The sequence below is a fragment of the Acomys russatus genome, chromosome 14, assembly GCF_903995435.1.
Source record: "Acomys russatus chromosome 14, mAcoRus1.1, whole genome shotgun sequence".
NCBI classification, from domain to species: Eukaryota; Metazoa; Chordata; class Mammalia; order Rodentia; family Muridae; genus Acomys; species Acomys russatus.
Window position 1 is genome coordinate 45,376,645 of NC_067150.1, and position 25,542 is coordinate 45,402,186.

General features: G+C 41.9%; 1 protein-coding gene and 1 non-coding gene across 2 annotated transcripts in view; one reads left to right on the forward strand and one right to left on the reverse strand.

Moving 5' to 3' along the window:
- Positions 1–8,885: 8,885 nt before the first annotated feature.
- Tnfaip8l3 (TNF alpha induced protein 8 like 3) overlaps positions 8,886–25,542 on the reverse strand; it is a 39,387-nt gene continuing 22,730 nt past the window's right edge. The window contains exon 2 of the mRNA XM_051156461.1: positions 8,886–9,452. Within this exon, the coding sequence (XP_051012418.1) occupies positions 8,890–9,452 (563 nt within the window). The 3' untranslated portion in view covers positions 8,886–8,889. The remainder of the gene's footprint in view (positions 9,453–25,542) is intronic.
- On the forward strand, positions 24,757–24,899 carry LOC127198807 (small nucleolar RNA SNORA48). Its single transcript, XR_007831854.1, has one exon. It is a non-coding gene; the product is annotated as a small nucleolar RNA SNORA48 (small nucleolar RNA).

Here is a 25,542-nt window from a genome sequence, read left to right on the forward strand (position 1 = left end):
GGGAAAGATGGTATTACATCCCATTTTGCTTTCTTTCTTTCTTTTTCTCTTCCTTTCTTTGTTTCTTCCTTCTTTCCGTTCTTTCTTTTTTGTGGGTGGGGTTGTTTTGTTTTGTTTTTGGCAGGGCTTCTCTATGTAGCCTTGGCTGTTCTGGAACTTGCTCTGTAGACCAGGCTGACCTCAAACTCACAGAGATCTGCCTGCCTCTGCTCCCCAAGTGCTGGTATTAAAGGCTTGCACTCCCACTGCCTGGTGATGGTATAACTCTTGATCTGGGGTTCAAGCAATATTGGCTATCTCCAAGGCTTGCATTACTCCTATGACATGGGAGCTGTCAGCATAAATATTGATGGAGAAAAGCAAATATCTCTAACTAAAATCAGGCAGACTGCGAAGAGTTCCGCTTGTTGAGCTGAAGTGCAGAATGCATTGTGCTTCAGAACCTGGGGGAAATGCTAGGCAGCCACGTCATTGCTAGAGAAGCCCGTAAGGACAGTTTAGCTAAAACAAGGGGTTGAGCCTGTGTCCATGAGTGGACATCAAACTGTAACATCCTGAATGATGAGAAATGAGAATCAAGCTGGGCAAAGTAGCTAGCCAAAGAGCATGGCCAGGCAGTGGACTGTTGGCAGAGCTGATGTTGCTGGTCTCCTGAATATGGGATGATAAATTCTTTGTCTGTTTACCTAGCATTTCTGTAGCACATTTGCACACCCCGCCCCCTTCGAGATTAATTATGCCCCCAAATCGAAGTGAGGGTTTAGAAGCCTGGAGGTGGAATGTTCCAAAATGTCCCGCAGTTGTCAGAGTAGCCCAGTAGGGGTCACTGCTGCTTCCACTTCAACTAAAGCCATCCTAGCCTCAGACCCGAGAAGGCATGGAGAAGAGCTGGTGGCACTCCTTTCTAAAATTTGGGAAAGTACACTAAGTTCCTGGGTAGTAGGCTTAAGTGAGAGTCTGAGCCAATTATTATCTCCCAGAAGTGTTTAGAATCACTAAGAGTTTTGAGACAAGCCTTGCAGATTTCTACATTTTGAGGGCATAGAGTTTACTCCTCCATAATTATGCTTAGATATTGGACTAGAGATGTTTTTTTGAACCTTTTTTTTTTTTTCTGGAAAAATTTGAAGCTAAAAGCTGTTTTTGAGGTGGACCAAGAGAGATGCCAAGGGGGTTTGTCATACATGGGCTTGAGAGTTTCGACAGATTCCTGACACATAGTAGGCCTGTTTTTTCATACCCCAGAGAAGAACTTTCCATTGGGAGCAATATACAAGTAGATTAGATGGAAAAGGCTAATGGGGCTGAGCCACAAGCACATTCCCTTGTTTAACATTGTAGAACATCAAACCAAGTTTGGGGTAACTGAGTCAGAACTTTAATTTTCCCTGTATAACCCTCATCTATTACCCGTAGGTAAATCTGTAGTCCTCATAGGGTCTGGTTGTTTTTTCCTAAAATAAGTCCCACTGTGCCGATAGGGATGGCTTGGGACGCCATGTTAGAGGTTAGTTTAAGACACGTGGTAGAAATGAGGTCCAGTCTTCCACTGGCTGAGGTTGCCTGATAAAGCTGACTGATGCTGTACTTGGTGGCCGAGCGTCATTGGACTGCCCGGTTGGTTCATAGAGCCCCTCAAGGTGACAGCCCTTGTAGTTTGATAGGGTAGTGCAGGCTCCATTTTCTGCTCCCCAGCCCTCCCAGAGCTTGCCCTGGTTGTCTGTCTGCAAATGGAATTCGTCTCTGACATCGTGGATATAAACGCAGGGGCCACACCGATCATCCAAGTGGTACTGGGGCTTGCTTTTGTTTGTTTGTTTGTTTTGGTTTTGGTTTTAAATCCTTGTGGTGGTAATCACAAGCAAAATGTGCAGTTTCTTTTCCTACAAGTATAACAGGTGCCCCTCCCCCCACGGGGCATGCAACTTCCTTAAGGGCTGCCGTGGGAGCAGTACCTTGATGGTGGGTAGGACCGATACATAATCTAACCATCTCTTGAAATTTTAAGTGCTCATGTACTCCCCCCAAGCTCCTCTTTACATGTCTTGTTAGCATTTTCAAAACCCAGCTGTCTTATGAGCACCTTCCTTGCCTCAGGACCACCCCGTAAGGTGCCTTGCAAGAGCTGGGCCACAAAGTCTGCATGCAATTCTTCAGGACCCTGGTGAATCTCAGTTACTGGCAAATATTTTTTTGCCCTTTGGTGGGCAGCTCTCTCCATGGTCTCAGGCTTGCAAAGGTTAGTGTAATTGGTCGCTGGACCCTTTGTAAGTCTTGTACCTAGAAGCATGTCTTTGGTTATAGTAACTCCGGACTAGCTTACATTGTTCCTGGGACTGACATAATTCTGTGACGCAGATCTAAATGAAAGGTAATGCCTTGGGTTGAGACAAGAGTTTGCGATACTTGGGCTGGTGAGATGGCTCAGAGGTTAAGAGCACTGGCTGCTCTTCCAGAGGTCCTGAGTTCAATTCCCGGCAACCACATGGTGGCTCACAACCATCTATAATGAGATCTGGTGTCCTCTTCTGGTGTAAATGAAGAGTTTCCGATACTTAGCCAACTAGAGGAAGCTAGGAATTGTCCCCAAGGACACTAAATAGGTCCTTAGGCATATAGAGCCTTAGGCCCATAGGCCATACAGGCTTGTTGGGTCTCATTTGAGGACCGAAAGGCACGGTCTCATGATAGTATACCATCTAGTTTGGATCCTGTGGATCAGGTTGCTCAAACACAGAAAAGCAATGAAAACCATTAGCACCTTCCTCTAAGTCTCTCGCCTTAAACAGGGTTTGCTGTAGAGCAGGTTACTTCTCTTTCAGTTTCTCAGTGACACAGCCCTAAGGTACAATTTTGGTCAGGGGATTCTGGAGGGGAAATCCTCTCAGTGTACACACACAGGAGGAGGGATACATGGTTGATGTTTTCCTCACACAATATCAAAATCCACACAGGGGCCCGGAAAAAGTTTTGCCGTTCACATGGGTCTGAGGCATAGGAGTCCTGGACACTGCTGTCCCCATGTCACCAGCACGGACTCACTCAGGTCTGATCACCACACTGTGGTCTTGGATCTTTCCAGTCTTTTCTCAGCCTCTCCTAAACCTGTGCTGTAGTTAGGGAGAGTACGGTTACTCTCCTTCCTTCCCTGTCCTTCCACAGGGGCCATAGCTACACCCCAGGCTGAAGGCCCTCCCCTCCTTCCCTGATATCGTCCAATGCGCTTCCGTCATTTCTTTTGTTTTGATGCTCCCATCTCGAAGGATGCAAACTACTGGAACTTACCGTTAGAAAGTAAACCCTTAACATCAGTTAAAGACCCTCATACTAGTGATCCTGGTTATAGTGGCTCACATCTGCAAGTCAGGAGCCCCAGGAAGAAGGGTCACTGCAAACCCCAGGCCATAATGGGCTATGCATGACTTCCAAGACCGTCTGGGTTGCACACTGAGGCCCTGTTTCACAGACGTATATGCATACTAGTATACACATGAATTTCCAATTTATTGTCTTGTGAAAATGAAGGGAAAAAAACCATAAGAATATTTTTTAAAATCCCTGTATCTGAAGAGTTGGACTTTGGAATCTCAAAGTAGTATTTTCCTCCTTAGTGTAAAACACTTGTAATTAAGTGTTGTCCTAGCCCACACACCACACTTGTGGTCTTATTTCATATTACACATCATAGACTCTTAAGTCTTTTTTTTTTTTTAACATTTCTGAAGTAATGCATTTTATAAGCATGAATAAGTAATAACATTAGTTTGTTTTGTTTTATTTTGTTTTACTTCTTGACAGCCTTTTTATTTCTTAATTGTCAATGCACTGATTAAATTACAACAAAGGGCATCTAAATTTAGATACAAATCTTTATCTTCTCTCTATAAAGCTTTTGTTTGTTCATGTGTGGGCATGCCTCTGTGTGCATGTGTGTGTTTGTGTGTCTCTATGTGCATATTTGTGTTTGTGTATTTGTGTATCTGTGTGTGTGTCATGTGTCTGTGTGTGTACATGTTTGCATATGCATGTGTGTGTTAGTGGATATCTGTGCTGTTATGTGTGTGTATAATGTGTGTGCTAGAGGATGTCTGTGTTATGTATGAGTTTGTGTGTGTGTGTGTGTGTGTGTGTGTGTGTGTGTGTGGTGTCATTGGATGTCTGTGGTAGTGAACTAAATGCTTCATTTATCTTCCTTTTCCATTAGATCAGTGATATGTGTGATGGGAAATGCATCTGGATGCCTCCATTTTTTCAGTTCTGTTTTTCTATCTTCCTGTAATACTTCTTTCCTGGATACTTTACAGGAAAAAGATTAGATTATGATAATAAACTTGAGAAATTTGAATCCTGTAGGTTTTTTTTTCTACCAAGTCTTGAGGCAGTTTTGTGACTATATTGGAAACTTGCAATATGACAGCTCTTTCTTTCAAGATCCATAATCTATCTACTTTCATTCCATCAAACTCTTATTTGCTTTTATTTTTTATTCATTTGCTTCTAAGAAGCAAAAATTATGTTGGAAATTTTTATAAAAGTAGCACTATCGTAGACAAAAATGTGTAACCTAATCTATGGATATGTAAGTTAAAGACCACGATCAAAAGGAGGGAATTTCTTGATACTATGTAGTTATTGATAGCACACAGAGTAACTCAGAACGCAACACAGGGAGCTCAACTTTTAAGTTTATTTACGTCAGTTCATTGTCCATCGTCATCTTCCACGTAGTAATTACTTTAAGTGGTTTTATATACCTAGGTATCTATGCCACTCAATCCCAGTATTTGTCCTGTGATGCTTGGGCTAGAAATCCAGAGCCATGAATCTGCATTGTCAGGTTTTCTGTTGTCTCCACAGTTAGAGAGTGGGGGAGGAGATACTCTGCTTGTGTTGTTTGCTCCAGAGTCACTATAGAAACATAGCTGCCGCCGCAGCAGCTGAATCTGGTTTGTACTTGATCTAATATTTATGGACCAGCTTTATCATAGCCTTTAAGTGTCTCCAGTACCAGGCAGTTGCCATCCATGCCTCTGTTCACAGGTTTACTCATAGTCCCCCACAGTCTCTCCTGGGAAACCAAAGACTTCAGCACTAGATAAAAATTCCACCCTAAGCGGTCAGCACTTCATGTCCTTGGGACTCTCTTCTAATGAAGCCTTTCTGAAACGATTCTAACCTTGGATCTCTGTTTTGCTACCCGGTGATCCCTGAAAATCTGTGGCTTATTTAAACTAACTTGCAGTAGGTGAACTTGCTGTCCTTAACTTTCTATACAAGTTCCAGGTACGCTGAAAAACAAATTAAGTCAAAGTTAACTGGCTCCACTTGATTTTGTTTACTCTTAGTGTTCCTGAAGAATTACAAAGGAAGGAGGGAGGAGAGGGTCGAGGAGAAACTCAAAGCATTTCCTTTAAAATTAGGAACAAATCAAGTATGGATGGCCACTTTCTCCCCGCCTAGTCAACATAGTGCTGGAAGTCTCTCCTAGCTCAATCAGACAAGTGAAGGCAATAAAAAAGATACAAAGAAAGAGTCAAAGTATCCTTATTTGCAGATAATATGGTTCTGTACATAAAAGACCCTAAACAGTGCACAAGAAATATCCCACACCTGATAAACACACTCAGAAAAGCAGGAGGATTCAAATCTAACACAAAACACACACACACACACACACACACACACACACACACACACACGACAAGCATACTAACAAAGAAACAAGGGAAACAATTAAGTTTACAATAGCCTTAAAAAAAAAAAAAACCATGATATAAACCTAAGGAAGTAAAAGACTTGTACAAGGAAATTCTTAAGATACTGACAAAAGGACACTGAAGATTCTACCAGGAGATGGGAAATGTCCCATGCTCATGGATCAACAGGGTTAATACCGTAAAACAGCCATCCTACAAAAAGCACTGTACAGATTTAATGTAACCCCTATTAAAATTCAAGTACAATTCTTTACAGGAAAAAAAAACCTTAAATGCAAAATGAAAATACAAAAGACTCAAGACAGCCAAATCCTAAACTGTGAAAGGATGGATTTCAAGGTATACTCAGGATATGCTCACAGGACTTTATATCCGACCTCTTGATTTGCTTTCTACTGGTGTGATAAAACATCTTGACCAAAAGCAACTTGGGAAGAAAAGGGCTTATTTCTCCCAACAGAATAAAGTCCTTTATGTAGGGAATTAAGTGCGCCAACTCAGAGTAGAAGGCCTGGAGGCTGGAACTAAAGCTGGGGCCATGGATGGATGCCACTTATTGGCTTGGTCTCCACGGCTTGCTCAGCCTGCTTCCTTATACAACCTTGGACCGCTCACGCGTGGGTGGCATCATCTGCAGTGAGCTGGACCCTTTCACATCAGTCATCGATGAAGAAAATGCTCTACAGATTTGCCTACAGTCTGATGAGTGTATTTGCTTGATATATATCTTCCTAAACAACTCTGGCTCCTGTGAAGTTGACAAATCTGCAACCGAGACAGCAGACCCCTTGTCCTACTGAACATTCACACGCTAAGACATCATCATTAATCCAGAAGCTTTCCTCTTTTTTTGATTCTCTCAGGATCTCAGATTAATATCAGGGTCACACTTTAAGACATGGTATAACTTGTGAAGTCCCACAGTGTTTCAAAGTTTAGTCTCTTTAAAGTACCTAAAGTCTCTCTGGGATCCCAAAGTTTGGGCCCCTTTAAAATCACAAACACTTTACAAATTTCTTAGTCCAGGGGTGAAGAATCAGACACAGGCACAATAAAAATCAAAGCAAACCCAATTTTAACAGTGGAAATTAAATCCTGTAGCTCAATGTCCCACATCTGGAATTACCTCAGATCTTGGCCTGGGCAGCTCTACTTCTCTGGCTCTGCCACCCACAGCTCACACAGCTCTATTCATTCACTCCAATAATATATTACTATTAACATAATCAAAGAGTACAAAAGCAACCCAAGTTTTAAAGGGAACTGACAAGAAGAAAATTTTCTCAAAAAGAGGCATACTGATAGCCAAAATATTCATAAAAACTATTAAAACCATTAATTATTAGGAAAATAGACATCAAAAATCACAGTGAGCTTTTCCTTCTCTGAGGAAACAATGATAACATCAAAAGGACAAAGGATGACACATATTGATAAGAATGGGGAGGAAATGGGGAATTTTATATACTGTTGCTGCAGATACAAAGCAGGACAGCCATTGAAGAAAACAGAATGGGTGCTCCTTGTGAAGCAAAGGATGCAACTGCCACCCAACACAGGAACTACATTATTGGCTATATATGAAAGTAAATGAAATAATGGTGTTGAAAACAGGTACAGGAACTCCCATGTTATTACAGTAATATTTGCAATAGCTAAGACACAGACTCAGAGTATCCATGAACAGATGAGCAACAGAAGAAAAAGTAACATTTGAACAGAATGCAATGTTTTTTATTGTAAAAAAAAAATTCTGACATTTGCAGCAATATGGATGAAATTACAAAACTTTATGTTAAGTGAAGTAAGACAGACATTGAACAAACACTGTAATTCACAAACACAAAATATTTCAAAAGTTGCTATCTAAAAAAATAAAAGGTAGCGCATCAGTTATTACAGAGTGAGAAGTGGCGAAGAAAAGAGAAGGGGCTGATAGTTGCAGTTACATAGGAAAATTACACTGTTCTGTTTCATAATAGTGTAGTTATAGTTAATAATAATGTGCTACATATTACTAAATAGCTAGAGGGAGGGATTTTGAATATTCCTGCCAGAAAAAAATAAATATTTGTGATAGATATGCTAATTACACTGATTTGATGATACAATATATACATCTACTGAAGCTCTATGCACAATGGATACTTAAAATGACTACAGATCAATTATACATAAAAATTTAAGGGCAGAACCCTGACATTCCACAAAACAGAATTTATCATCTCATTAGGGAAGATTAAAAACTATTATTACAAACGGAAAATTTCCTGTGTGAGATGAAACGCAAGGAGGGGACAAATGAGAAAGTGAGTCAACGCAGGCTGTGGAGTGGACCGGCTGCTGAACACATGTAGCTGGAAAGGAAACTGGGGAGTCTGGGAAAGCAGAGAGAAGCAGAAAAAGTGCCGTCTCTGCAGCCTTGAGCAGGTGTCCTTGCGCCGCACGCAGAATTAAGAGAACATCACCTTGACTCTCATTTCTCTCAAAGAAGGCAAGGAACTCTTTCTTTTCTTCTATTTCTTCTTTTCCCTCCCTTTTCTCTCCCCCCGCCTCTTTTTTTCATTTCCCCAGAGTACATCAGCCAGGTTTGTCTCCACCTTGCTCTGCAGTCCAGACTATCACCCCCTCCCCCAAATCATAATTGTCATATGCCAGCTTCTCTGGTACCGTGATTACCATGACAACTGACAACAAACAAACTCATTAACTCTGGATGCTTACGCCACATCTATTTGTTGTATACACTCCCTGGTCTCCGGTTGACAAAACCGTGAGTGTGAGTTATCCGGTCCGGTCCTCACAACAGCCCTGTGAGGTAGTCAGGGAGCATCACGGTTAATAGGGGTGACATCCAGGTCCGTGCCTTCTGTATCCTAACCCAGGACACCTTCCGCTTTGAGATGCACTGAGCTCCGGATGGAGAGCAAAACAGTCCCCCAGCTTACAACCGTTGACTGTTGACTGTCCTTTGGGCTTGCAAACACAGTTCATTCAGACTTGAGACGTCATGCCTGTGCTCAGCGAGGAAACATGCCGAAGCCTGCCTTGGAATCGGCATCAGAGGGACGAGGAAGACAGAACATCTTGAACAAAGGTTTGCTGCTCGATTCTCGCTGGACAAGGTTGGGTAGTCTAACTTCGAAACAGCAAAGTCTAGAAGAAAAGCTGTTCAGAGGACCTTGTCGTCCAGCAGTTTATTGATTCCCTCACAAATCCTCTTGAGATTGGGCCTGCAGTTCCCATGAGGACCGTAGAGAGTGGAAAGGAACTCCACATCAGCAAAGTGGTTGAAGACATGGTTTATGCGCCCGTGGGTTCTGGGTGTCAAATGGCGCCGCACGAGTTCGTGTGCGAGGTCCTTGCACTCGTGCAGAAGCTTGGAGAGCACATTCGTGTCGAAGGTATACTCTACCTCGTAGAAGCTGACCATGGTCATGGCGGTCTGGTTCAGCTTCTTGCGGAGTTTCTCCACAACGACAACCTCCTCCGGGCTGAACTGTTTGTTCCGGTAGAGGATACCGATTTTGATCGCCACCTTGATGGAATCTTTCATGATCTTGTGGGCTTCCTTCTTGCTGCGCGTGTGTTCTTCCGTGACTTTGTACAGCTCATCAAAAATCTCGCTGCTGGTGTCGTCGATCAACATGCTCGCCACAGTTTTGCTGGCTATTTTACTCAGGATCTTCTTCTGGGCTTGAAGGGCGAGACTCTTTGAACTAAACACGCTAGGACCTATGGGAAAGAAAGAAATACAGGAATATGTTACATTAAAAAAAAAAAAAAGTATAACACATTAAGGTGAACTTACCTTAGAGTAAAAACTCACATCTGTGTGTACAACTTGCCTAATTAAACAACACCCCCATATCTTCCCAAGTGCTTAGATTACAGGTACGTGTCACTGTGCCCTGCTTACTGACATTTTTTATTAACTCTAAATTACATTTATTTAGCTGGGCATGATGGGGCATGCTTCTAATCCCAGTACTCAGGGAGGCAGAGGCAGGTGGATCTCTGTGAGTTCAAGGCCAGTCTGGTCTACAAAGAGAGTCCAGAACAGCCAAGTCTACACAGAGAAACCCTATCTTGAAAAAAAAAAAACCATTTATTTATTTATTTATCCTGTTGTGCACTTGTGTGGGCATGTGTGTTGTGGTCACAGGACAGTTTGTGGGAATCATCTCTCTCCTTCTACCATGTGTGTCCCAAAGATTATATTCAGTTCATCAGAGTTGGTGGCAAACACCTCCATAATAGCTGGATGAATCTCAACAGCCCTCATGACTGCTTTTTTGTTGTTATCACTGTTGTTTTGTGGGTTTGTTTGTTTGTTTGCTTTTTGAGACAGGGCTTCTCCGTGTAGCCCTGGCTGTCCTGGACTCATTTTTGTAGACCAGGCTGGCCTTGAACTCACAAATATCTGCCTGCCTCTGCCTCCCGAGCGCTGGGATTAAAGGCGTGTGCCACCATGTCGGTTTCACCACTGTTCCTGACAGCATAAAGACAAACACTTTATGAGGAAACAGACATCCACAGTGCCAGACCACCCTCTGCCCTGCCCTCTTCACATACGCCTGCTCGTCCTGAGAGCTTTCTATGTCACTCCTGCTCCTCCTCCTGTGGAGGTGTCTTCCTCTCACCTAGACCAGATCTTACCATTTTAGACCTGCTCCGTGTGTGAGGCCTCTCTGACCGGACTGCTTACCAAAGAGTTCCCCATAACTGCTGGCACCATGGAAACTATTCAGTTTTGCAACTTACACAAGAGAGAATTACTACATACCAGAAGCAGTCACTCTCATTCCCAGGGACGTATGGACAGTTGATCACCACAGTATTTTTTTTTTAACTGAATCTCAGGATCCACGTTTTACCAAGTCTAAGGTATATTGTTTTCACTTTCAAGATCTTGGAAAGTATGGCACATTACAGATGCCAGCAGCTGCTGTGTGGTGTTTGCAGTTGCCTGTATGTACAACTCACACACTAGATGTCAGAAGTTTGGGAGAAAGTCCAAAGAACACTGTTGGGAAATGTTACCTAACCAATGATTCCTTGCTTGCTCTTCATGTGCTTATTTAGTTGCTTATTTTTATTTTTGAGATGGGGGGGCATGTCTCACAGTGGGTAGGGATTTAGCTCAGTGGAGGAGCATTCCTTAACAAGCACAAGGCTCTGGGCATGGTCCTACAATACAAGACAATATATATATATATATATATATATATATATATATATATATATATATATATATATATATATATATATCTCACAAAGACACAGGGTCTCACTATGTAGCTGGTCTGGACCTTCCTATGTAGTATGAGTTAGACCTGAACTTAAGACCCTCCTGCCTCTGCCTCCCAAGAGCTGAGGTTCTGTGTATCACCATGCCCAGGTCACTAATGCTCTTGAGGGCCCAGAATGGTACTGCATGGGAAATGGAAATAGCAACAAATGATGAGCTGAACATGCCTTGGATGGTTAGTACACTGAATGCAACTCAGGAAAGCCACAGCCAACGTCTTTTGTCCTTATCCACTTTGTGAATGAAGGAGAGCATGTGTGGTTTTTTTTCTTAACTCCTACAACGCTATGTCTACATAAGCCTATCCTGAATTTGTTGAAATACTCTACAAAGTACAACTGGCCTATGTAGCCCAGGCTGACTTTGATCTTGCGATATTTCCACTTCTGCCTTTTTGGTGCTGGGGTTATAATGGCTCATCACACTTAACTCACCCACGGAGCTTTAATCTCACATAGGTTCTTAAAGCTAAACACTTCACTAACCCACCATGATTACCCTACAACCAAAGTGTTCAAGTAAGTTGAAATCTAAGGAAGATTCTAGAGACAACAAATCTCCAAGAGTTGATCATTTTCTTCTAGCAGATACAGTGCTCATACCAAGACCAGCCTGAGTTCAATATTTATTCATCTTTAAAAACTAAAGTGTCAGTACGAACACATCTCTAAGTGGCTTGTGGAACAGTGGGTTAGGGTACCTTGATTAAAAGACATGTCATCCATGTGAGTTTTAGATTGGCTCTTGGTCTGGGAAGGTCCTCCACTCCAGAGCCACAAATTCCTTTAAAGTTCTCCCTAGGAGGAAACACCATGATTGAACAATGGAAAGAAGGAAGATCACCATGCCTTGGCTTTGTGCTTCTTCCCAGGCAAATGAGTTTGTACAAAGTCTGCACAGAGAGAGGATGCAGAGAAGTCAGGAGGGAAATTTGTGTCTGGAAGTCTGCTCCTTCAAGACTCTCTCTGAAACGAGTAGGTGATGTGTGTTTGTGCTAAGGAGGAGGAGCACAAATGTGAGGCCAGCCTGGGGTCTTGAGAAGCTTCAAAACAAGACAGGAACTCAGGAACAGAGATGGCTCAGCAGTTAACAGGACAGTATGGCTGCTCTTGCAGAGGACCCAAGCTTAGTTTCTAGGACCCATAGCAGGCAGCTTGCAACTGCCTGGAACTCTGTCTCCAAAGGATGGGCTCTTCTGGCCCCTTGGGCACCTGTACTCAGACAGACAGACAGACAGACAGACAGACAGTTTAAAATAAAATAAATTTGGTTTTTAAGACAAAGAAGTGAGCCTTGTAAAGAAAAAAAAAGAGTCCCTTGATTAGAATAATTTGAAGAATACGGGGTATTACACGAAATGAAATGGATTATTTTCTGTGAGGCTTCAAAGATACATTAAGGTGTTCTATCAATTCCAAGAGAAGAAAGAGAAAGTTGACAGAGAAACGCCTGCTCCCACCATGGTGTCCCTGTCCCAGGGCTTGGAACTGATGCTGTCTTGTGTGACAAGACAGACGGGTTAAGTTAAGGGTCTTGAAGTAGAGGGACTGTGTTGTTCTAGTCACAGGCCCATGAGTTGATTTGTTGTAAGTAAAAGATGAGGGAGAAAGGATCAAAGGAGAAAGTGGTTTGAGAGGGAAAGGCTGGGGGGACATGTCTGCTGGCTTTGCAGATGGAGAGTAAGACACGAGCCAAGGAATCAGTGGCCTGTAGAAGCAAGATGAAGCATTCCTCCCTCCACCCTCCAAAATCCCTGTAAACCTACTTCAGATTTCTGAGTTCTGAAAACATGAAGACAGACTACTAGCACTGTAAGCCTCAATGTTTAGGGTGAGTTGCTATGGCAGCAGTAAGTTAATTTGAGCAGGTTTTCGCCATGATACCAAGGCTTTAGGTGGTTTTACTAATGCTTCTGGACATTTCTCTTGAGTAAAAATTATTTATCTACAAACAAATAGGATTTACAAACTTCTACTCTCAGAACTCAAGAGGGTTGGAGTATGAACATCTCCAAAGACTTAAAGATTACAAGCAGAAGAAACTAAATGTTATATACCATCCAAAGCACCAGAAGAACCTTTAAAGAAAACAAAACAGGGGCTGGAGAGATGGCTCAATGGTTAAAAGCACTGACTGCTCTTCCAGAGGTCCTGAGTTCAATTCCTAGCAACCACATGGTGGCTCACAACCATCTATAGTGAAATCTTCTGGCCTGTGGGTGTATATGCAGGCAGAGCACTGTATATATATAGTAATAAATAAATAAACCTTTTTTTTTTTAAAAGGAAAACAAAACAAAAGACCACATCACCAAGTAGATTCCCATGGGACCACAAATGCTTGCATTACGAATGATCACAAATATGCTCCAACGCAGATGCCTCACACACTTCCTCCTGTTAGATGCCTAGGAAAGAAGGCCCTGTGGTCACTTTACTGAGTTATAGATTGCTACGTCGTTTTGCTCTTGATAGGTCACCACGTCAGATATCGGCAAGGGTTTAAGATGTCCTGCAGGAGAGCTGACCCCATGGTTTTGTTTACTCACCCAGCCACAAACTTACTAGGCACACACACGAACATTAAGTTTACATATGAACATGCAGGACACATCCTGTGGCATGCATTATGGGAAGCAGCAGAAAGGATTAATAGTAAAATCAAGACAATCTGATGGACAATACATTTGGACAACTCCCAGAGACCTACTAGGGAAGGGGTGTATAATGCTACTAATGACTTAAGGAAGTATGGGCCCCCCTATAGGCTATAGTCCTATTCAGTGATGGTTTGCACATGAAAATTCTGGGCTTTTTCTAGCCATACTTCTGTATTAGCATTCTACAGAGTAATCATGGTGGTAATATACCAGGAAAAGACTGCAGGTTAGAAGGAAGAACATGAGTTAATTTTGGGGAACCAAGGTCAGGGGATAAGCTGATTAGAAAAGTACGCTTCACTGTGGCTAGTGGCACACACCAAAATATCCAGAATAGGTATTGGTAAAATATAATTTTTTATCTCTCTATGCAACAATCCTTAGGAAAGTGCTTTTGGTTGGGGATAATTCCCTTAGTTTTCTCTGAACAAGGGTAAGGAAGGGCTAATTTATATGCCTCAGGATTTCTGACTACAGTCTGACAGTGGGGATGAGGTAGTTTAGAGAGAGAACAGCAAAGGTGCTCTAAGTGGACACTTCAGTGTAGGAGAAGGCCTGGGCCCTCACTGAGTTGCTGCTTTTAAAAAAATGTTCAGCCAGAGCACAAGTTATGCTTCCGTATTTCTAGAAAACATGAAGCTCTCCCAGATGGTGAAATGTCATGCCAACAGTGACAAACAGCAGGAAAGTCTTACCAAGCGTGGTGAGTGGGCAGGAAAGAAACAGGGGAGCCTAGTGAGGATGAGGTAATAAACTTTGGGAGGGATGAAGTAACTGAAGGTCGGGAGAGACATCAGACCCTGAGCTGTCACCAGAGCCCAGGAATGTGCTCTTGAGCACCACCGGATGTGGGGGCGGAAAGGCCAGAGTACAGCTATTCTGCCCTCCCACCCCCGCTCCTCCCACTTGTCCTCCTCCCAGGACTCTAATTCTCTACCTTTGTCACGTCTCTAAAATGTGAGTGGAAAGCTTGCATATCAAGTGCAGAGAGCCATATTAAAATTATACAACAGAGAATTATTTGTAATAGCAAGCAAACAGCATCACTTCTTTTCCATTGACAGTTCAAGATGACAGCCGGAAAGAGAGTTAACTGCAGAATGTTAAGTAGAAGTTGACAGTGGACATGGTGCCCAGATGGAGGCAATGCATGCTGTTTAGTGAGACCATCTGCCAAGGCGGGGAATCAAGTGTACAAGGAGAGTGGGCGGCGAGACCATGGCCACAGAGAAGGTAAGACTCGCGGCGGAGGAGCTCAGAGGCCATGGCTTTGGCTACCAGTCACTTACATTTCAGTCTAGGGAAAGGCGTCTGGAGCAGGGCAGGCTCACAAACAACTCTGAACTTTAAATAACTTCCACAGTGAGTTCAAAAAGTGTCTCTGTGAGACACAAAAGTGAAGGCTGAGGATGCAAGTACATATGAGTGGGCTAGGAGATGGTACAGCCGATGACTGTCCTCATCAAGAGGTCCTCCACAGACGCATCTCCAAGGTTTCAGATATAACACGATCTGGTAAGAAATTAGCCATAAAGCCAGGCATGGTAGTACCCACCAGTAATTTTAGCGCCAGGGGGCTGAGGCAGGAGGATTGCTCGGAGTTTGAGGTAAGCCTGGGCAACATACTAAAAGCATATCTTAACAGGATAAAAAAATGCCCATAAACATTTCAAGAATTAATAGCATTACAAATGATATGGATTTCCAATGGTGTCTCTTGCCTTGAGCTATTCCCAATCGGCAATGGGAAACCGGGGCGACTTGGGAGACAGTTACACGTATTTTGGGTTTGATCCTGTCGTTTGGGTGACAGAGAAGGAAATGAGCAAGCACGCCAATGGCTTTGGAGGGAGAGGAGGGTTAAAGACAATACTGTTTCATGTAGCCCGAGAGACTGGGTCGGGTAGGAGGACATTAAAATGTCACCAGCTGAGACTAGAAAAGCCAGCATAGGAGGTGAACTCAGTCCTGAGTGCCACGTGCTTGTGTGCATCGCCATGAAGGTGGAAATAAAGGCAAACAGGCCTAAGTACCGGGGCACCTCAAATCTCACTTGTCTGGCCCCGGGCCCCCCATGTTTCTCATATACCCCCGGTTGTTTTCTAATAAGAATGGAAACATGAACTCCCTGTAACAGCCAGTTAGGGACCCTAAAGGATAAGCTAGCAAGCATTTATCCTGCGAAAGAAGATTGTCTATTGGGATTCCCTGTCCCCTTTGTGGCCCACCACCAGACCACCCCTAATCACCCACCTAGATAAAGGATGTTTTTAAGCCTATGCAATGGAGGGAAGGCAGATTTGGGTGACGCTGGGCAGAGTGAAGGGTAGAATAAGAAGAGACTGACTTATGAGACTATATTCACAGGGCGAGGGGTTATCAGCTTTTACCTCCTTTGTCCTACAGTCAGTACCCCAGCTTTGAGCTTGACACTCAGGAACCCTGAAATCTCAGCTGTAGCTCCTCTATCAAGCTTGCGAGCAGACAGAGTTTGACTTTTCTTACGGTGGCTGCTCAGTCCTGGAAGTTAATTAATTAACCCAAAGACAGGAGTGGGGATTCAGGTGTTGGGGAGACGAAGCATGAGGAACTGCCCTGCCTGTATTAAATATTCAGGGTGCAGAGGAAGCACGAACAAAGGCCACAGCAGTCCAAGCATAAACAGACTCAGATTGCTGCAGAACCCGAGTCCGAGTAACTGCATCAGGAAACCAGTGTTTCATGACTGTCCATATGAAGACCAAGGCTTTTCACCCTGTTTCTCAGAGGGGTTGTTTTGTTTTCCTCCCCTGCCCCAAATACCTATCATTTAGGTGAAATGAAGTGATTTTTGGCTCTCAGTTTTTTATCTCATCTTTTCTTACCCACCCTAGCCAACAGCCAACCTACACTGAGGGATCTGTGACTCAAGCCACCGTTCTGTACCTGAGGCGGAGTGGACCACACATTTGATCTTCCCGGTCCTGCAAGAGAAGGCCCATGTGCTCAAGCTCATAAACTAAGAAACCGAGGCTCAGTGGGTGTCAGCAGTTCAGTCAGAACTAGTCAGCAGCACAGCTCCAGGGCCCAAGTTTACAAGACTCCAGACAGAGCCTGCAACCTTCGCCTTCACGCATCTTCTTTCAAAAAAAAATGGCCTTACTTCCTGTGGTTGTTTGAATAAGAACCCCCATAGGCACATATATCTGGATGCTTGAGCCCTGGTTGGTGGAAGTGTTCTGAGAAGGACTAGGAGGCATGTCTTTATTGGAGGGGTAGCTGGGGAATGGCTCTGAGGTTTCAAAACCCCATGCTGTTCCCAGTCTCTGTCTCTGTCTCTCTCTGTCTCTCTGTCTTTGTCTGTCTGTCTGTCTGTCTCTCTCTCTCCCTCTCTCTCTCTCTCCACTCCCCTACCCCTGCCTGCTGCCTGTGGATAAGATATGAGCTCTGAGCTACTGCTCCAGGGCCCTGCCGCTACACGCCTGCCATGGACTCACCTCTGAAACTGTAAGCACATCTCCAATTAAACACTCTCTTTTATAGTTTGCTTTTATAGCCATGGTGTCTCTTCACAGCAACAGAACAGTGACTAAAAAAGCTCCTTAATGATTGGGAATTCTTATGTGGAACATTAAATGGACCTTAATTTAAATCTGCATCTTGCTGCAAAAGCTAATATTTCTCATCTAGCACGAAAGTGTCAGCATCATGACAGAATGATACCACATTTACCAGAAGGTGGAGATAGATAATTTTCATTTTTGAAACAGAGTTGTGTCTGTTTTAACAGAAGCCATCTAGTTTGCTTTTTGTTTTTGTTGATTTTATAGCTAGCTCTGAAAAGTAAATCCATAGCTGGTCATGTTTCTTTACCAGAACTATTTGAAGCAGCTGTCTGTGAGGTTCACTAGAGACTGAATCACGTCAAACTTGAGAGGTTAATCTTGACGATCTGAGAGAGATTTTTATACCTCAGGGGAGAATCCATCAGTAAAGTCGGCGTCTATTTAAATACTTAATTTAAACAAAGCCCAGTTAAGCTCCATCTTTGCATCGAGTAGCTGGTATCCCTTTCAAGGGGAGGCCACCATCAGTCTCCTGAGAGGGTGGCCTTGCTCGGTGAGGTACTTTATGCCTATAACGGGTCATATCCTGCATCAATTCTATGATGTACACAATAGAAGCAGCACTTTACACTCAGGGACACCAGGGAAAGAGAAAGGCAGGCTACTTCTATAAATCCACCATGCAGGAAGTAGCAGAGTTGGGTGCTGCAGTCCTCCCCATTATCCCGGGTTTCACCCCAAGCTAAACACGTACTATTCCAGTACACACTGAACTTCCATGCCTGAATGGGAAAAAAAAAAAAAAAAAAAAAAAAAAAAAAACCAACTAGTTTAGATGCTTTTTTCAATTACTTACCACTTTAAAATGAAGACTGATTGGGTTTTTTTTTTTTAATCTCTCTCAGAAGAATTAATTTTTAAAAAAGAACTGGAGTTGGAGAGGTGGTTCGGTGGTTAAGGATGCTTGCTGCTCTACCACGGGGACCAGCGTTCAGATCCCCACTCCCTCAGCAGGTGCTCACCAACACCTGTAACTCCAGCTCCAACAGGCCAGACACCCTCTCCTGGCCTCCATAGGCACATGTATGTGTATCACACAGACATGCACATATGTGGACACACAGACACACCAGCAAAAACAACAACAACAAATCTTTAAACCAAACTAACAAAGCACTTCAAGCATATAGATAAAATAGAAGAAAATATAACATGTACATGGCCAATATCTAAAAAAAACCAAAAAACAAAAAACACCAATTCTCTTATAATAATTTTTAAAATGTATTGTTGTTGTGTATATGTGATGTGTGTATGGGGGGGTACATGTGCCAAAGCCTACATCTGAAGGTCTGAGGGACAACTTTGTCTAGTCTGTTCTCTGTTCCACCTTTTTATAAGTTCTGGGGATTTACTTGGATCCTCAGGTCATGAGGCAAGCACTTGGCCATATGGCCAGCCCAAGAACAGTTCTTAATATTTTGCCTTCCAACACAGTTGGGGGTGAAGTTCTCTTTGTTTTCACCTTCTGTTTCTCTCTCCTTGAATCTAACCAATGTGAGAGGCTGATGTGTTTGTTTGATCTGATTCTTATAGATGAGTGACTTTAAACTTTTCATAAAAGGTGTCCCATAAACCCTTTAGAAACACTTCATTCAACCCCGTGCTTTCAGGACCCTGAACTCCATTACGCTCCCTGCGCACTCACAGCAGTCTGCCAGATTCGACACCTACAACGTGCTTGCCAAGTCTTGCCGCAAGTGCTGTCAATTGGTCTCCAAGGAGACTGCGCTAATTTTCACTCCTAGCAGTAGTGAGTTCCTGGGGTTACAGTTAATCATCAATGGCCCACCTCTTAAATTTTTGTCCATCTGAATGATACAAAAATGGTATTTTGTTTTAACATGCACTGTTCTCGGCCAGTACCTTTCACTATGGTATACAGCAGATTTAAACTTTAACATACGTTGGCCAACAATTCCCTTGATTTATTTTTTTAAAATCTCATCTTAAAAATTTCTTTCCTGCCATGGTGTAATAAACATCTCATTTATCTTTTAGGATGTTAAGGTTTTGCTTTTTAGATTTAGACCTTCAACCCACCTGGGAAATATATGTGCATATGCTATGGGATTTGGATTACTATTCTCCACACAATTTTTTTTTTTTTTGGTTAAATAGTGCATCCTTCTTGCTACTGGCCTGTCAGGCCACCTTCTTCTTCTTCTTCTTCTTCTTCTTCTTCTTCTTCTTCTTCTTCTTCTTCTTCTTCTTCTTCTTCTTCATGTTGAGTTTCCACCTTTAATGGATATATTTCTGAATTTTTTAGTGTATCTGTTTGGTATACTTTGGTAACAATACCACCTCTTAATTGCTGGCACAGGAGGTAAGTATTCTAGTTTATTCTGCTTAGAAACTATTTCGACAGTTCTTTTACTCTCCTATATGAACTTTCAAATCATTTGCTCAAATGCATAACATCTATAAGAACTAATAACAGAACTCGGCAAGCTAAGTCGCTTGGAGATAACTACAGAAGAACCCAACCATTAGCAGCCATTTAGAAACTGTAAGGAAGGGACGATGAGATAGCTGTGGGAGCTAATGGCCCGAGTGACAATCCCTGCCCCAGAAGCCATGCGTTCTGACTCACACAAACCCCCTCCATCTCTCTCTTTCTCTCTCACACACAGAATAATAAGTGAGCTATAAGTTATGTCAAAGGATATTTGGTGAGTAAAATGTGCGAGCACTTTATAAGCATGATCAGAGGACAGAGAAGATCCGACCAAATGGTGAGAAAATGGTGTTTAATGGGTCCGAAGTTTCCACATCAAAGAGACGCGATGACCTCCACTCCTCCCAGTTACTCAGCTCACTGGGCTCTGCTGACAGGCATAGTAGATCTTAGGCAGCATCTCTTGGGTTTCGTAATGGAGCCAACATTGCCTGCACAAATTCATCATCCCCTGCCTCATGTTTCTTTGTCTGTTGTTTTATAGCTTTATTACAATGGTGGGGACACCCAGTGCAATCATTGGGGGGAAAGATGGATTTGCCATTTCTGTCCCATTCCTAACTTCAAAAAGAATTGTCTCTAAAGCTTTCTCAACAAATATGATGTCTGCTGTGGTTTTCATGATGTCTTTTATAGTTTTTCAGAACAAAGAAAGTCATAAATCAGGGCAAGCTTAACATGCGTTTGTGGGTACATCAGAGAGAGGTTTATAGCAAGATGGGGAGAGCTTTTCAATGGGTCCAAGATGTTGTCTGATGACATTCTTAGCTTTTGGATCTGTGGAAGCTAGTCTGCAAAATTAACAGATTATAAAAGGTTTTAATCTAGTAATCACAGATTTAGTTCTAACCCAGCAAGAAATGGCTGTTGTGGAGGGATAGAACCAACTCCCGCTAAGGGAAGTAGTCTTTGGATCTAGAACATTCCAATCCCTCCACATACTGGCATTCCAATCAGCCACTCTCTGCAGACATGGCACCTTTAGGACACTTTGTTCACAGTTCCTCTTGTTGAACAATGAACTTTGTTCACACAGGGACATCTTATTTATTAACATTATGAGGTCCCTCCTATCAAGGAAGCTCATTCCTAGGATCTGATGTAGGTGGGGCTGGGTAGTGGGCATGGCAGCCATTTTCAGGAGAGAGAATAGTTAGTAAATGCCATTAAGAAAGAAACTCTTGAATCATGTCAAGATTATTAGGCATTATGACTTAGATTTGTATTATTTTTACACCCTCTGTATCTGACATAACACTTAGATATGACAGATTACTATACCTAAAATTAAGTAACCAAGAACACAGTTTGGCCCAATGGAGTAAAGTTTACAGACAAACCAAACATCTAAAATAACCAAAATTTATATATTTGCAATGAGATTGCCCATATAGCTTCCCTATATTTATAGTTACTTGTAATCTATGAACTTTCTTACTTATATTTAAATGGTTAGAAACTAGACTTTTAAAGAAATCACTGTGGTATTGTCTTTTTATTACTTAAATACAAATATTGTTTAATTAATTGCAAAGCCAGGCTAATTATATTACAGAACACTTTAGGGCTAATTAAAATAAAGAACATCAGTACTTAAAATATAAAACACAATGAATGTTGTTATTAGCCATTTATATCTTCTGTAGAATTTGAACAAGAATTAACCAAACTTTTTGGTATATCTAGCTAGAGTAAATGGAGTCCAACTTTAACTTAATAACTAGATTGTTTTTGTTTGTTTTACCCGAATTATACTGAATTATAAAGACAATGAAAACATGAGTCTTCCAAACGTTAGTTTCATATAAGGCAAGGGGGGAGCACTTAGGGTAAGCAAATAATCATAACAGGAAAGTATGATCAAATGAAGGACACGATATTTTCACTTGTAACATCACTAAAACCAAGACTGGATTTTATCATTTAAAATATACCAGGTGGAATAGTAGGTGTCATGAGCAATTTTTAAAGTCTAATTACAAAAAAAAAAAAAAAAAAAAAAAATTAAGAACAGAAGTAGTGAGGAAATTGTTTGGTTTCTCAGGGCACTCAGCTCTCAGTGCTGTTGAAGATGTGTGCAGCCCACATTGCCACAGTCCACGTAAAGCCTGCTTGCAGTGGCCGTGGGAGAACTGCAGCTCCTAGGAGCGAGTTAGAAGTATCTGGCACAGTCCTCGTCTTTAAATCAGACAGGAGCCTTGGATGTGATGTCCTTTTTTCTTTTTAGTTGATAAAATCATCTGGGTTTTATGCTTAGGACATGTTCCTGTAACTAATGTAAGCATTAGTTATCCTAGTTAAGTCTTTTATAACACTAGTTATCATAGATAAAAGTCTTTTATAATACTGTTATTGGCTTATCCAATAGACCAAAGTTCATAAACAAATTTAAATATTTGTCCAGTAGTAAAGTTTTACAATCACTCTGTGATTTAATAGGGATATTTAAGTAGGCACTACTCTCCAAACGGTATATACACAGGCAATGGCTGACGAGTTAAAAAGTAAAGGCTTTGTCCAATAAGAAAACATATTTAATAACAGCTCACAAATGTTCATTTAGTAAAAGGAGACTAAGAACAATTCATTACTTTAAAAAAATTATTGTAGAGACTAGCCTGGTCTACAAAGTGAGTCCCAGACAGCTAAGGCTCTGTTACAGAGAGAAACCCTATCTCAAAAAACCAAAACATAAAAAATTATTATGGAAAACCACAAGCATTAATTTACCTCAGGGTATTAAATTAACCTTCAAAATTTTTATAGCCTTTATATCATTAATAATAATTTATTAATTTCTTCTGGTCGTTTGAGATAGAGTTTCTCTGTGTAACAGAGCCCTGGTTGTCCTGGACTCTCTTTGAAGACCAGGCTGGCCTTGAACTCACAGAGATCTGCCTGCCTCTGCCTCCTGAGTGCTGGGATTAAAGGCATGCCTCACTATGCCTGGTCTTTCATATTATTTTAAACTTAGTTATAACCATTTTTATTTTTATACAGATGATTACAACAAACTTTAATCAACAATATTATTACAAAATTTAGAAAACAATTCTAATGAGGTAATTTTAATTAAAAACTCAGGAAGCTGTATCTAAAACACAAAAACGTATGATAGCTTAGCGATATAAGGATTATAAACATGGGTAGAATACATTAATGGTTCTTGTTTTCTTAACCCAGTTAAAACTAGTTACTTGTTAAAGATCTGAGTTACACCAGATAGCTTGAAATGGCTTTTTGTTAGAAAAAGTATTTGCTTTTTAATATTTCTGAAGCATCAAAAGTACGGTAAGGCATCCAGAACAGGATGATATTTGGCATTTATCACCACCACCATCATCATCATCATCATTGTTTTGTACTAAAACAGAAGATGACCACTTTTAAATACATATCACTATAGGATAAAACATTATGATGATCTGTGAATCCTAAGATGTCTGCATAAGCCTCAAAGTAGGCTTTAAAATGAAAATTTAAAAATACTTGGAGTTTTCTCTTAGATAGGTCTGGCTAAAGTAAGGGCTTTTGAAAACCTGGTTTTTATTTGTTTCTTTTTAAAGAAAGAGTAGTGGTCAAAAATATCATTAAAATCCTTAAAATGTGTGTGCATTTATACATTTATTTACATATTAATACAGCATATCTAAAATCCCAGACATAAGCTACATTTCTTGAGAATAAAGAGTTTAGTATCCCTGTTGCCTGCTTTACAGTCACTTCTCCCTGACAGGGCTGCCTTACCTGGCCACAGAGGAAGAGAACACGCTCAGTCCTGATGTGAGTTGATGTGCTGTGGTGGGTTGGGGGGGGGTTCCCTTTTCTGAGGAGTAGGGGGGGGGGAAGAGGGAAGAGGGAGGGAGGGAGGGTGGAACCAGGAGGAGAGGAGGAGGGGGGCTATGATTGTGATGTAAAGTGCATTAAAAAAATGAAAAAGAAGGGGCTGAAGAGATGGCTCAGTGGTTAAGAGCACTGCCTGCTCTTCCAAAGGACCCGGGTTCAATTCCCCGCACCCACATGGCAGCTCACAACTGTCTGTAACTCCAAGATCTGACACCCTCATACCAATGCACATACATTAAAATTAAATAAAAATATTAAAAAATGAAAAAGAAAATGTAAAAAAAGAAAGAAAGAAAGAAAGAAAAGCTTAGTATCTCGAGGGAGGCCAACTGTCTGATAGTGAAAGCAGTCATCGCTTAAAGTTAGCTTATACCCTCAACCAATGGGGACCGTTGCTATAGAACCAGAATTGGGATAAAGATTAAGGAGATAACATCTTGACCAGAACTGTATGATTATGTATATCTTGTCATTTAAAAAGTTTCAAATTTTAAATTGAAACACTCTTGTTAATTGTCTCAATGAAAGATTTAGGACCATCAGCCATCCCTATTGGTTTTACCTATGTGTAGCATTGATTAAATATACTTTTTGTGTTTTCTCATTATTTTGTTTCTTTTAATTTTAGTTTACTCTGAGCCAAAATGAAGCTGAACCAAGCTCATTTACATGAGCAGTTACTTATAAGCCAATTTGGCAGTAAGTACATCATGTAAAATTAAAATAAATGGAGACAATTTATATATATATATATTACATATATATTAATAAACCAATATTTTCACCGTAATTGTGTTAGAATTTTATTTTCTATAATCTTCATTATAAAAAGGAAAAACCATGGAGGTCTTGAGTAAACATATTTCTCTATTAATTTAAATATAGTCCAACTGTAATAAAAAAAAACCTTACATTTAAAAATGTTGTATGTTAAGAATATTTGGCAGGGGGTTGGCAAGATGGCTCAGTGGTTAAGAGTACCGTCTGCTCTTCTAGAGGTCCTGAGTTCAATTCCCAGCAACCACATGGTGGCTCACAACCATCTATAACGTGATCCTATGTCCTCTTCTGGCATGCAGGTGTACATGCAGATAGAACACTCACATACATACAAATAAAGAAATATTTTTTAAAAAGCAGTTTTAAAAAGAATCTCCTTTTGTACTCGCAATGGGCAAAGAGACATCTTGCTGGTGACAGTCTTCGTAGATCAGTCAGGGGCAGAGCAGATGGCAGGCCTTTGTTCATCCTAGCTTGATGCCTGGCTTGGTGGCCAAAGCTGCCTTATGCCTAGGACTCATAAAAACCAAATCAAATCCAGGCAGTGCAGCACAGGAGGAGGAGGAGAAGACAGACAGAGACCTGCAGACCACCAGACCACCCACAAACCTGCCCTCCAGCTCATGACACAGGTAAGCTATAGATACCTACTTGCTGCCATGCCATACAACATGGATGGAAGGTATCACATAGGGGCCCACCAGCTGCGTGCCCAGAGTGGGAGCCACCACAATGTACAAGTAGGTGGCAGTCAGATGGGAAAGAAAGAGAAGTGGAGCAGCTTGAGCATCGTGAAGAGAGGTGGAACTGGAGACTCAAGGATGGAGAGGAGTAGCCTGTTGTGAGTGGCCAGCCCTGCCACCTGGGGCCATGGTGAGGTCCCATCCTGAGCTGCCACTGAGAGCCCTCCACTCCTCACAGGATGTGGTGCTCTGGAGAGCCGGCCCCATCTCTTACTTCTGGCAGCACTGGGGAGAGCAGGCCCTGTGTCTTGCCAGGGCAGCGCAGTGGAGCTGCCCGTTGTGTGTGTGTGTTGGGCATGAGTGTGAAAGAGCTAACCTTGCCGTTCATCTGCCATGAGGTGGCATGGGCACAGAAGTGATGCTCCCCCAATCCCTCCCGTTGCCATCTCTGGTCATGATCTCAAGAGAGCTATCCCTGCCATT